This window comes from Tachypleus tridentatus, chromosome 8 (assembly GCF_004210375.1).
Source record: "Tachypleus tridentatus isolate NWPU-2018 chromosome 8, ASM421037v1, whole genome shotgun sequence".
NCBI lineage: Eukaryota > Metazoa > Arthropoda > Merostomata > Xiphosura > Limulidae > Tachypleus > Tachypleus tridentatus.
In genome coordinates, this window is record NC_134832.1 from 110,656,040 (window position 1) to 110,670,432 (window position 14,393).

Here is a 14,393-nt window from a genome sequence, read left to right on the forward strand (position 1 = left end):
GTCGAAAGTTTCATTATTATGTTTTGTGAGAATGTGACACTATTGTTAAAAAACCCAACTGGTGCTACTCTATTTTGTTCGTCCAAGTGTAAAATTAATGAAGTGTAAAAACATAACTTTATTTAGAATAAACGATCGAAATTCTTGATGGCGAGAAACCCATCAGATACAAAAATGTATCTCAGAACGGCTGATACGGGTATTAACACTTTTGCTAGTAACGCAGAAAACAACGTTTCGACCATCCTTGGTTGACCTGAAAGTGACCTAAGAAGGTCGAAACGTTGTTTTTTGCATTACTAGCAAAAATGTTAATACTCATATCAGCCGTTCTGAGATACATAAACGATTGAAATGTAGTTCCATTTTAAAGTAGATCATTTTTTTGTTTTTTGTAATTTAAGGTAATTAGTTGTTTACTCTCAAAACCATGAGGTGATACAAAGTTTGAAGGAAAGTCTTTTTCCTTATTTGTTTATTCTATATCCTTGTTTATTATTTTATTTTTGAATAAACAAACTACATAACATTTCTTGTTCATTTTCCTCAATGACACGCTGCAACACTTTTGATTGTTGATGCACACCAGCAAAAACGATGTTTTTGTGTCAATGCCCAATTTTCATATAGAAACACCGAATAACTGATGCTTGACATGAGGTTTAGTTTAAGAGTAATATCGCTTATCAGTTATTCGGTTAACAAGGGGTTTTGGTTAAAAATAAAAAGGCTGAGTAACTGACTGGTTAAAATAGAGTTTCGATTTCAAATTGAAACACAAAAGAGATAACCGGTTGATTAACATGGGGTTTTGGCTTTTGAACCACTATAACTTTAAAACATACTTGTGTATTATGGAAGTATTTTATTATCTCGATTGACAAAACTGGACAAATAACAGAAATTAAGTAACAATGATGTACTTACAAAGATATTTTATGTTTAACTGGTAGACATATATATATATGTGTGTGTGTGTGTTTATATGGTTAAACAGAGTACGAAAAATGTGACTATACATTTATTTTACTTACAATATAGTTTATTGTTTAACTATTTCTCTGGAAGGAAAAATATTTAAATTTGTTCCAAGTGTATTCGTAATATTTTATTTAGTACCAACCGTATAATACCAACTGTACAGTAAATCTTACCACACCCTTTATATTCTACAAGTATCGTAAGGTAGTTTGATTTTTAATATATATAAACATTTATATTGTTCAGCCTATTACAAGTAAATTCATCGTAATAAACTTCAACTTCTAGTCAAATAGTTTTATTTCAGTGATTTATGCTATGTTGTTGTTCTTTCAGTGATCTATGCTATGTTGTTGTTCTTTCAGTGATCTATGCTATGTTATTGTTCTTTCGGTGATCTGTGCTAAATTATTGTTCTTTCGGTGATTTATATTATGGTGTTGTTCTTTCAGTGATCTATGCTATGTTGTTGTTCTTTCGGTGATCTGTGCTAAATTATTGTTCTTTCGGTGATTTATATTATGGTGTTGTTCTTTCGGTAATCCATGCTATGTTATTGTTCTTTCAGTGATCTATGCTATGATGTTGCACAGTTTGTAAACGTACAGTAACATCAACGACCTTAAACCAACTGTATGGGTTGAAAATTACAAATTAAACCATTTTCTGAAACACATAGAAAGTTAAGGTTAGTAGGTTTAACCCAGTTGTTTTACATATTTTATTCACGTGTACCAAACTAAAAAAAACAATTTCTTCGACTGGCTGAACCTCTTCTTGATGTAACATGGAAATATATGTATACCATTCTTTGGAAAATATCGCGATGTGCTCTTCTCGATTGTTGTCTAAGCAACAGACTAGTATTTCGTATGTCACAGAAAATAAATAAAACTAATGTACAAATTCGTCCTAATCAATTAATATTAAAGTAGCTCGACCTCATTTCATCAACTGTGCCTCAGTTCATGCTGGAACAATAAACTCGATATAATATAAAAGTTATTGAAGACCATTCTAACAAGTTAAGCCAGACACTAGAGAGTGTTTTAATACGTTAGGTTATAGTAAACAATTATCCTTAGAGATATTTCAGACATAGATCACTTGTACCACCGTCTAAATGTATTGAAAAATACAAATGAAAGCAGCTTTTTTATAATAGAATGGCTAGAAAATTTTATCATCAGTCAGCTTAAGAACACATCAGTTTACTGGAATTTATCCACTCACATTATTTGGTGTGCAAACAACAATAACAATGTATATATTTACAACCACTTTTGAATATTAATAATTCATATTATTGTGACGTTCTTCCAATTATATTACGATACTTTTGATTTCATATTAATTTTTTATACTTTTTGTGTAATCTAACTAGACCTGAAACGATACCTTTATTTTTAGTTAACTTTCACCAATTTTAATTTCACGTGCTTACAGCTCTGTGCTGCTATCTAGAATAATTACACTTGTTACCATAAATAATATATATTTTTTTGTTTTTTACCAGCAAATTGTGTTTGCCCTGTTTAGTCAGTTTTTATTAGATAAGACAATTTTATCTTTTACAATTAGCGTATAATTCAAATGGTATAAACGGTTTTTAAGCATTTCTGTCAGTGAAGATAAACCTGAACATTTATAATGAACCTCTCATGTTTAAACAATAAACAGAGGTTAAAGCAAACCTGAAAAACTAGGTCACAGTTCGTTCGTCTGCAATTCTTGTAGAACCGGCTGATTCTTCCGATGAAGAGGGCGGGTCATGTTTTTCGGATAAAGTACCGAACTCTGTCTGCTCATTAGTTGGGCAACACTGCAGTACATTCGTGTATTACATTCGACGTTTTACTTTCTTTGGCTTAAACTCCAAAGTAGGTCAATCCAAATACTATATGCTGTGACGTTTACGTATAAAAGACGAGTTCTGTAAGTGCGACTTCATTTTCGTAAAGGAAGAGAGGCAGTAGTGAGGATAATCATTCCTGACCACTTTAGTTTTAATGTTGGTATCCAAGTTTCGTGTGAGTACTGGAATTTCATGCTGATAAAACTGTTTAATTTACAATAGGAACAATAGAAGAACTCAATTTTTTAAAGAGAGGACTATTTTTCCTAGTCATTAAAATTACTCTATGAGCGTAAAAAAGTTAGTTTCATAAGACTTAGTGTGTTGTTTTTTTAATAGTGAAAAAGATTTACCACGTCACTTATCGTTGTTTGATACTGTGTAATATTTATATGACTACGTTTCCATATTCACTGAGGTTGATTCTTCTACATTCCTCAACTGGGGTTGCCTAATTAAATTATGCTGTTTACTTTTACTATAAATACAATAAGTTCATTAAACTTTGTTCGCTTGTTTGTTCACAGTACAACTTTGTTTGTAGTTTAATTTCATTTTGTGTTTTCTTGTACTACAAGTGAAGTAAGTTGAATTTCTCTGCACAAGTCAAGAACATGTTCAACAGTCTCTTGACGATTGATGTTGTGTTCTTAGTGCATAGTTACACAATCGTCCATCGGCACTCTTTCTACTTCGGGGAATTAAACCACATATTTTTAAGAGTTTTATGTCCTTAAGCTTACTGTAACTTACTGTTGAGGAAGGGTGGACGTAATAATTGAAGCAACCTCAAAGGTGTAATTTTTTTCGGCTTTTCACACAATGTTGTGTCAGTTAATTATGCTCTTGAAAGTAGGTACATACACGATAATACGTTATTATGATAGAAATAACTATTGTTATTTCGAGTTAAAAATATTACTCCTCTTGAAGTATGTTAACTAAAAAAGTGAACTAATCATAAAAATATTAATAAATGTAACATATTTCTATTAATCTTGCGACAAGTAATCACAATTAACGTTTTGAATTAAAATGACATAATTACATAGAATTTGAAGGCAAACTATTACTTAATAGATTAATTATACTTTGTTCAATTAGTTAGAAGAATAGCTGTTTAATAAGTAACTGTTAATGTTGATATTTAGTGTACTGTATTTATTCATGTAAAGGGATTTAGTCTACACTTGGAAGAACACTTCAGTATATTTATATAAACATTGGTTTTGTTTTTTTAAACAAAACTAAAAAGTGTTTTTCGCATAACTCTATAGAGTTCAATTTATTTAAAAAACAAGCATGATTATGTTAGTAAACTGGCGATAACTTATTTAGATAAAATACTTATAAGGCAGAAATGATAATGCAATTTCAGGTTTTCACTTTTAGCTTATATATGCAGTATATATTAATGCAAAAGGAACGTAGTGTTTCCCTACTCTCGTTTAACGACTGTGTTTTCACGTAGCAAAGCCACATCGGGCTATCTGCTGAGTCCGCCGAGGGGAGTCGAACCTCTAATTTAGCATTGTAAATCCGTAGATTTACCACTGTACCAGCAGGGGACTGTCTTTTAATGATATTGAAAATCATGCAGAGATAAAAGTAAATTTCATTTCCTTTAATGATTTCAGGTAACTGATCGATTTTGTTATTTCCAGATACTACGCGTGGAAATGAAACTTTTACTTTGGGCTTTTCTTCTATTCGGTATGGATCTTATTCCTTATGTTATTTTTAATTACATACATTAGCAACTATCTTATCTAAGATATTCTTCTAAATAGCTAAACCTATTATTTTTTTTAGATAAATTAAATTAATTAGCTATTATTTTAATCAAAATATTTAGTCTTCCTAGCTTGAATTAATTTGTATCTCAGAAAACACGATAAACAGTTTTATGTTTAGTAATTTATTTAGTGTATTAAAACAATCCAACAATAGAAATGAGTATGATAGTCGGATAAATTGTATCCATATTTTTCTCTTTCTTACAGGTGGGTACGTCGGGGCTGAAGAAAGGGTAAGTTATCATTATATGCTTTATGTAACTTCTTGATTTCTTTGAAATTTGTTTAGTACAAAGCTACACAATGGGCTGTCTGCGGTATGTTCACCACGGGAATTGAGCCTTGAATTTTAGTGTTTTAATCAATCAAGCTTACTGCTGTATCACCGAAAGATTCTTTGGAGTGGAATATTGATTAAAGCTTTATTTTAGTTTTATGATCGTTTTTTGGAGGTTAAGCACTAAGCAAAACAACGAGTGATTTGTTGACGTTATCGAAAACCGGATCTACTATTATAAGAATGCAGACCTTAAGCTATGCCACTAAATATTTGTTTGTGTGATTGAAACATTTTTGACAATAATACTTATATTACTTGTTTGTTTGGAATTAAACACAAAGCTACACAATGGACTCCCTGGATTCTGCCCATCACGGGAATCGAAACCTGGTCTCTATTGGTGTGAGTCTGCAGAAGTACTGCTGTGCCACTGTCGGGCTGTTTATACTGAAACAGAATTCACCCAATAAATTATTCAACAATATCATTTTTTTCTAAATAAAAACATGAACTGAAAACACACTTATATGTAAGATTATACTTGCCAAAGAAATAAACAGGTAGAATAATTTCAGTTCCATGCCTAAAAGTATAAAGCAATGAATACTTTAGAAAATATATAGTAAATTTAAAAGTTATTTTACTCCATCGTCTGATTTTTCCAAACGTAACAAATGAATAACAATCATATTTTCTTTACTATCAGAAAAAGCGTCAGGCAGATTTCCCGTTTCCAGGTCCAAGGAATGAAGGTGAACAGAGAGATAGTGGACTTTACCAAGTTCCACAAAGCCAATTCCAAGCTCAGCCAGCCCAGCCCTATTCACCTCCTCGTAGTAGCCCTAAGGTAACAGCTAGAAATATTCTCATCTTTCGATAATATGACTCAAAATAACTAAAAAAGGAAGAGTCTTCAGAGTTATATGAGTCATAAATAATATTTACACTGCACTTGCGCAAATACATTACACTAACAAATTTTAAATTCAAAACAGTACGAATTGTTTGGAAAAATATTTAAGAGCACCATTTACTTTAATTAATAATTAACTAAACCTTTCATATTTCATTCGTTTTATAAAATGGTATGTGAACATTTCACCCTAGACTGTACAACATTTTTTATGCCATAAAAGGTTTCCAACTTGGTGGAAAAAGAGAATCTATGCACATATATGTTTTTCTGATTTAAACACACTTATAATCATTCACAGACCGTTTTACAGAAGTAATAAAACAAACTACTATTATTGGGATTTTCAATGAAGTGCTAGTACAATGTGAAATTTTAACTTCCGAATATTTAGTGGTTTATACCATTTGGTTGTTGAAATACAGAAGTAAGGTCCTATTAGTTTTACTTACATGCTTTATTCATCAGTGGCAGGAAGATGTTTGCATGCTCCGGAATACAACACAATCAGAAGATAAAAATAATTCTGTTCATACTGGTATTATGTAATACGTTGGGCTTAAGTTAATTTCAACATAATTTATATTTCACTTCATCTTTATTTCACCAATGTCTTCTGAAGCTCTTTTACTTCTTCCAGTATGATACTGCGCCTCAGCAATCTTTAGATGGAGATGGTGGTTATTCTAATGGAGAGGATGGACCTACCACTCCAGATCCTCTAGCCGTGCTTCTGGCAGGATCATCGTTTTCCTGTTCTGGAAAGAACGAAGGTTACTATGCGGATGATAGCATCAACTGTCGAGTCTTTCATTACTGTGTGGGAGAAACTAGCTACTCCTGGATGTGTCCTGAGAAAACGGTGTTTCATCAAGTTCATCTAAACTGCGTGCCATCTGAACAAGACATATGTGACAGATCTGAAAAGTACCACATAGTCAACGACTATTTGTATAAAGTAAGTAAGAATCCGGAAAAGAAAAAGCCACAATCAAAATAGTTAATATGTTCAGAACTAGGGATGAAACATCACAGTCATTTGAATTTACTTGATTATATTTTTACAGACTTTACACGTATCAGCAAGAAAACGTAACATATAAATTATATTTCACAGCTCGAAACACAGGAATGGCAGAAGTTCGTAACACTTGTTTTGTGGTTGTTTTTATCTAAACAACTTTTCAACAACCTTTATTTTTACCTTAAAGTTTTACACTGACATCTCTAGAATTTTTACTAACGAGGAGAGGAATCAAGTGTTATTAAGAAGTTCTGTTTGTTCTTTTACTTATAAAAAAACAAACAAAATTACCTCAAAATCTCTTTGCATAGCTTCGCGGCAGTCTGATGCTTTTTCAACCTATTAATACCCACCTCCTAGGTCTTTTCTGATTGGAGATAACTTTTCGGCTCAAGTTACTTAGAATGATTATACTGCCCTTCCAGAAAATTATAACACTCTCATGTCAGTGAGAGTCACGGTGTAGGGGAGATTTGCTAAGGGCAGTGAGTTCCAAATGGGTTTCTCACCTCTTCATGTTACCCTGATGGACATGCCAATGAGGTTTCTTGATTATCCTGATTCATGTGCATTACAAAATGTTTGTGTTCCAGGTCGTGCACTTTAGTAGGTATTTGCCGAGAAGTCTGCTGGCAGTCTCGGAACTTATTTCGTTGTCTTCAAGGAGATAACAGGATGAGAGGACTGACTTGATATGATGGTTATGGCGCTTGATTTGCGATCTGCGGGTCGTGGGGTGGAGTAGTGTCACCGAACATGCTCGCCCTTTCAGTCGCAGGGACATTATAATTTGATGGTTATTTCTACTATTCGTGGGTAAAGAATAGGCGAAAAACTGACGGTGCGTGATATTTATTAGCTTCCTTTTTTCTTGTCTATCCGTTCAAAGTTTTGGATGACTAGCAAAGATAGCGATCGAGTATCTTTGCACAAAAATTTAACAAAGAAACTGTGCGGCATGGATAGGTTTTATTCGCCATATTGGTCTATTAGATAACTGTATAAAATGTTGTAGAAATTCACCCCACTTGTCCAGATTCTACACATTAGTGTATTTACTTTCCATATTTATTAACCCCAACTTCTGTTTTTATATGTGCTGGAATTCTTGACAATATCTAAGAACTTTTAAGTTTTATAAAAGTCAGTGTTTGGGAAGTGGACGCTAAAGTTGTATAAGGGTGAAAAAATTGAAATGGCTGTTAAACTTACGATCATGAAAAACTGAATAAAGAAAGTGGTTTAGAGTACCTCCGAGAAATACTCAAGAATTCCTGGAAGTTTTATGGTGATCAGATGTAAGAAAGTTGAAAACGTTTTGTTATGGACAGATAAACAGACGCAACTAGATTTAATGTATAGATTAGGAATATTTCTGACTTTCTTTCTAGCCATAAGAACTTGTTATATCTATGATAAAAAGCAAAAAAGTAATATTTAATAGTTGCTCGTAATTTTTGTTTCAGACCATCGATTTTGAAGGGCCCAACAAAACAGCTCGCTACTACCAGCGGTACTATCCCGAAGAGTTTCTCCTGGGAGCTCCGGCTCTCACTGAATTTGGATTTCCAGAGGCTCCCTCTAGTGATTCTGGCGCTGATGTTTCTGCGCCAGCATCTCCTCCTAGGTCTAGTTCCTTTGGTGGTTCGCCTGCATCACGACCTGCCTCTAGGCCTCGTTCTTATGATGCATCTGCACCCCAAACACGATCCCAGTCCGTTGCCTATATACCATCACAGTCTTCACAACCCAGACCTCGAGCTCCTGCCCCCTCTCGACAAACTAATTACCCTAACCTTCCTGAACTGCCAGAACTTCCTCAGATTCCCGATATTCCTCAAGGTCAGCCTCGCGTCCAAGCAGGTGGTAACAGTGGAGCCAGAATCCCTATTAGATACAATCCCAATGCTTATAGGGGATCTACGGGATCACTGTCGACGTCACAGGATCAAGGAGGCGCTGGTGTACTGTTTGATGACGAATACAACTAATTCTTCATCATATAGTATTCATATAATATTTCATGTTTGTCTATTAATATATTATAAAGTCCTTTATAAACGAGTACGGACTAATAGGCCTAAAATTGAGCCTCAGAAGAACTTCTTTTCGTTTTGGACATACATTTGGTTTCCATGTGATGATATTAAAAATATAATTCAGTATTGCTGGTTTTTTTTCCAACCAAGAATAACTTTTAAAAGAAAAAAAATCTTATAATTAAAGTTTAGAAATATAATTTTGACCATGAAAAATGATTCAAACAGTTCTATAAGTTAATTCTTTATAATGCTGAATAATAACAATGAACTTACAAGCAGTCTATACGTAAATATATTATAAATTCTCAATAGTTTGAAGTCACGTATTTCAAATACAACACTATTTCAATCATTGTTAGTGTTCCGTTCATGCTTTAACAAAGGACGTCGTATCTTAGTAGCCTGTTGTGTGTTACGTTTTACCACAACCATATCGCGTATAGTAACTGATGAGTTAAAGTTCTACAATATAACGGATTTTCTCTCTTGTTTTTATGTGTGTCTTATTTACGTTTTCTGTCAATAAATTCAAATCATGTTTTCTCTAGTTTCTTAAAAATATATGGCCTATTGAATAAAATAAACAAAATATGTATACTACTTTTCTAAGCACATCTTTACGTATCTTAAAACTACTTTTAACAACCAGAAAAGTAAAGTTTTAAAAATTCAACCATAAGATTGTACCTCCGTCATCGTCGAAACATACCCTATTATATTTCTTCGTTATCCCGGTGACTTGGCTGTAAACACTTGGTTTATAACACTTGGTTCATTGCTAATATGTATATACTTTTGGTATTAACAATAAATACTTCTGTTTCTAGAGAAATAGAGTATAAGCTATTATGATTTGTTTTGTGTTTATTGTGGTCTCTTTTCTGAATTTTAGTATATTGGTTCTGTTTATAATCGGGAATGATATGAAATATTTACAGTGATTTTTTGTTTTCAAGTTATAAAGTCATTCACGAATATAGCCGAAACGAAGCCAAATATTATGAGAAAAGAAATAAAACACAGGGAGAAATAAATACAACTATAACACTATTCAATTTAAAAAAGAAAATATCGAACTTTTAGCCATACAATGAAAGATTAAATCCCAAAATTACAAGTTTATAACAGGAATATATTTATTGAAAAAGTTAGATTATAATTCTTGTTATCATGTTCAACTTACTGTTGCATTTCCAGGTAGATAAAACTGAAGGATATTGAAATAAGATAAGAAATATATATACATACACTTACGTATTCAACATGTTTTTGAAAACAACAAAAACATTTGCCAACATTTCGAATGTTAACGTGAAAAACACATAGCCTAGTTTGTTGTTAACTTGCCTTGACTATGGAATGCGAGGATTTGAATTTCTTGTTCTGCTACCTCAAAAATATACTCTCCATTTTGATGTTGTGTTTGAATTATAAGAGTGACGGTAAGTCTGACCATTCGGTTAACATTGAGTTGATAATGAATGGTGTTTTCCCTTTAAAGGAATGAGCACCTTTGATTAAAATGATGATGATTATGCAAATTAGCAAGTTACGAGACTGTCACGGCCAATAGAAAGTCGCCATTGAATGAAATTGTTTGGCATTTCGTAGGAAGTATGATGAGATTAAAAATCGATTGCTCTTGGAAAAGGCATGTTAGAAGTCTTTTTGACACAAAATATTCATACACTCCGATTATAAAGATTGTTCAGATCGGGATTCAGTATTTCCAAGACTAGAATATCTATTATACTTAATATCACTGGAGAAACAAGAAATATGAGTTAATTTGGGGCATCAGAAACATCACTAAAAAGATCTACGACAAGTCATACTTTAGCCATGGTATGCAAAGTGCATTGATTTAAAACAGATGACAATCCATAATCACAAATTTCAATACGAAAAGCTGCCTGTGTCCTTCAGGCAACAGCACACAGCATAAATAAGAAGGATCTTCGTATGAAAAAATAGCCCAAGTTTCTTCTATGACATATTTGTTAAATCGTCGTATATTCTAAAAAGTTGAATAATAAAACGTGTATTCATGCTACACCATAAGAAGGGATACAGTATTTATGGATTTATGTGTGATTAACCTGTTGAAAGCGCTTGGGAATCGTCTTTTTTCTTACACTAGATGGTTTATGGAAACCATCTAAAGAAATGGAGCTAGATTTAGACATGAAAGCCTTACAACTGAACCTTTTGTAATAGATACTGCACTGCAAGACTATTGTCAAGATACTTGATTCAAACATATAGCAGTGATTCTCAAAATTTTCAGACTACGGTACCACTTTTTAAAAACATTTTTCGCGTACAAACCCGGGTATTATAATAATAATAACAACCCAGAAGAAAGAATTGAGATTTTTTAACACTACCCATTAATAGAAAAGGTGTGGCATGATTTTGTTAATTTAAGGGGAAAAAACACTGATTTGTCTATGCAGGCGGGGAGTGAGTCTATAAGTGAAAATAGTTTTTTTTTATATGTAGTTAGGATGATCGTATTGGGCTTATTACATATTTTATAATTTATGTACTATTTTGTTTTCGCGTACCATCAACGTTAGCTCCACATATCACCAGTTATACGGGTCTCACAGATTGAGAATCTTTGACATAGGGCTTGATAGGACACGGCGACATGGAATATAATGACGTGGTGAGGTTCCAAACTTATTTTAATTTAACGCACAACCTCTATAAGCTATCGGTTTGCGCGTACGTTCGATATTATAATAGAATAACTTTACAACCACTGTAAATTTCCACTTCTAAAATTAGAATTATGCAGGCATAAATTTACAAAACCATAGTTATAAAAATACTGATTAGAGACAAACTAACTTGAAAAATCAGAACTATAATATACTTTTCAAAACAAGAAACGCAAAAGGGATATTTTTGTTATTTTAAAGAGAAATATATGTAATAACGTTACAAGCTCAGAGTATGTGATGTTACACGTGTTAAGGCACTGATTGTCAGACCAAAATGACAATAAAAGTTGTGCACTTTGAAAACGGAGGAAAACATCGGATTTTTTGCCAAAACGCATGCGTGTCCAATAAATTTGTTTGAGAGATCTGCATGTTCTGCAAGTGCAACATATGCAAAATCCCTATAAAAGTGACGGGTTCTCGGTTTCCATAGCTCAGTGTTAAGCCACCGACACGCAATACAGTTACGCCAAGACTGATTGAAGCACAACGCAACAACGCCATTGGTCGCTTGGAAGCAGGCGAATCTCGATCAGATGTTGCCAGAGCTGTGAATGTCCACCCAAGCACCATCACAAGGCTATGGAATCGTCACCAACAACATGGATCAACTCGTGACCGTCCACGATCTGGCAGACCTCGTGTGACCACGCCCGCACAAGATCGCAACATCGGGTTACGTCACCTTCGGGATAGGACCAACACTGCGACGTCTACTGCCTCAACCATACCAGGGCTGCGTAGGATTTCCGATCAGACCGTACGCAACCGTCTACGAGATGCAGGAATCCGACCTCGACCTCCAGTCAGAGGCGTCATCCTCACCCAGCAACATCGTCAAGCACGGCTGAAGTGGACTCGGGCACATCGGGTATGGCCTCATCGACGATGGAGGCATGTTTGGTTCAGCGATGAATCACGTTTTATGCTTCGTAGGCAGGATGGAAGGACCCGTGTTTACCGTCGCCGAGGTGAACATTTTGCAGCAAACTGTGTGCAGGATGTTGATAGATTTGGTGGTGGCAGCGTCATGATGTGGGCTGCCATCGCCTACAATGCCAGAACAGACCTTTTGCATATTCAAGGGAATCTTACGGCTCAACGATACGTCGACGAGCTTCTTAGGCCCCATGTGCAACCCATCATGGTGAACGTCAGCGACGTTTTTCAACATGACAACGCCCGTCCTCACACAGCCCGACTCACCACTGTCTTCTTGAGACACCACAACATCAACATTCTTCCCTGGCCCTCCAGATCACCAGATTTAAACCCCATCGAACATCTTTAGGACGAGTTGGAGCGACGTCTGCGACGGCGACAACCTCAACCGCAGACTCTACCTCAGCTTGCAGCAGCTTTGCAGGCTGAGTGGACAGCCATTCCACAGGATATGATTCGTCATCTCATAGCTTCCATAGGCAGGAGATGCTAAGCATTTATTGATGCTCACGGGGGGCCATACTCGTTATTGACGTTGAGTGACGTTAAACTTCACCTAGTGAGCGTGGACTTCGCCTTTGCAGACTTTGAATGTTTTGCAGTGAATGTGCAAAGTTTCACACATGTCATACAGAACTACCCGGAATAAACTTGTTAACAATTTGTCTTATATTTTGCCTTTTGCGTTTCTTTTTTTGAAGAGTATATGTCAAAATTGTAATTAAAGTAACTAATTTCTTAAGACGAGTTACCTCTCACTACGTATGGTAATTTTTTTGTAATAAGATTCATATCTATTTAGACACTGATTTTGTCGATGTTTTAGTACGAAACTACACAAAGTGTAATTTGCCTCTTACTTACCACTGGGAATCGAATTCCGGATTTTTGAGTTGCGAGTTCGTAAATTAACCTCTGACTTATTGGGAAATGATTTAGAAGCAGTAGATAGACGATAAATTTATTTCGTCTTTATTAGATATTTTGATTAAAGTAAAATACGTTATTCATTTCCGAAGCCACTTAACGTTGAAATCCACTATTTTCGTTCCATCACGCATCCCACTAGCACAGCGGTAAGCCCACGGATTTATAACGCTAAAATCAGGAGTTCAATTCCCCCTCGGTGGGCTCAGCAGATAGCCTGATGTGGTTTTGCTAAAAGAAAAAGTAAAAAAAACACACACTTACATCACGGTTACAAAATGAAAACGTAGTAAAACCGAGTGTCTATACGCTCTACTCCCTTCCTGAACATAATAGCAAGCAAAAAAGATAATTGTTTTTTATATAACAAGATACATGTATTCTAAAAACAATCGTAAAAAATAGGTATGATGGTAATGAACTTTAATTGGACAAAAAATCGAAGAGAGTGAAATCGAGGAGCAAGACTTTAATCTCTGTTGTCAAATTATATGTCTGAACATAAACATCTAGAAACCACTTAAAAATGGTGAATCGTAAGTTGCAACAGAACGATAGAAAATTGAATCTAACAGATGTAGGTCATCCTGTCTCCCTCTACAACCAGGAAACGTGGTTTATTATGTGCAATACAGGTTTCTTGTTAGGTTCCACCTGTTCACCTCTTAGTGGAGAGCATTGGCTTTCGTGTGGAAGAGGATAAACAACTTTGCTGGAATTTTGCGGAAAATAGGACATCTGATGATAGCTCAAGAAAGATAAGTAGTGCTATTCACTGGCCAAGTTATTTTCTAATTCTGAAAACTGGGAATTTACCTTTTATTGTCAAATACAAAGTTTTTCATTTATTTTTACACGAAAACCTGGTACACGTTTGGCCATTTGGAAGCGTAATAATCGCAAT

The 14,393-nt window shown here is 34.5% G+C and overlaps 1 protein-coding gene across 1 annotated transcript; it reads left to right on the plus strand.

Moving 5' to 3' along the window:
- The first annotated feature begins 2,854 nt into the window (after nt 1-2,854).
- LOC143223207 (uncharacterized) lies at nt 2,855-9,738 on the plus strand. The gene is made up of 6 exons (XM_076450816.1): nt 2,855-3,011; nt 4,501-4,549; nt 4,840-4,865; nt 5,619-5,759; nt 6,466-6,783; nt 8,316-9,738. The coding sequence occupies exons 1-6, from the start codon at nt 2,991-2,993 to the stop codon at nt 8,838-8,840; spliced, it is 1,080 nt and encodes a 359-aa protein (XP_076306931.1). The 5' UTR covers nt 2,855-2,990; the 3' UTR covers nt 8,841-9,738.
- The last annotated feature ends 4,655 nt before the right edge of the window (nt 9,739-14,393 follow it).

Bases quoted from the DNA above. Each gene is read 5' to 3' on its own strand.
- LOC143223207 (XM_076450816.1), top strand. From the start codon at position 2,991: ATGTTGGTATCCAAGTTTCGT. The intron at 4,866-5,618 runs GTAAGTTATCAT...CTTTACTATCAG, and splicing joins ACGTCGGGGCTGAAGAAAGG to AAAAAGCGTCAGGCAGATTT. The intron at 5,760-6,465 runs GTAACAGCTAGA...TACTTCTTCCAG, and splicing joins CTCCTCGTAGTAGCCCTAAG to TATGATACTGCGCCTCAGCA.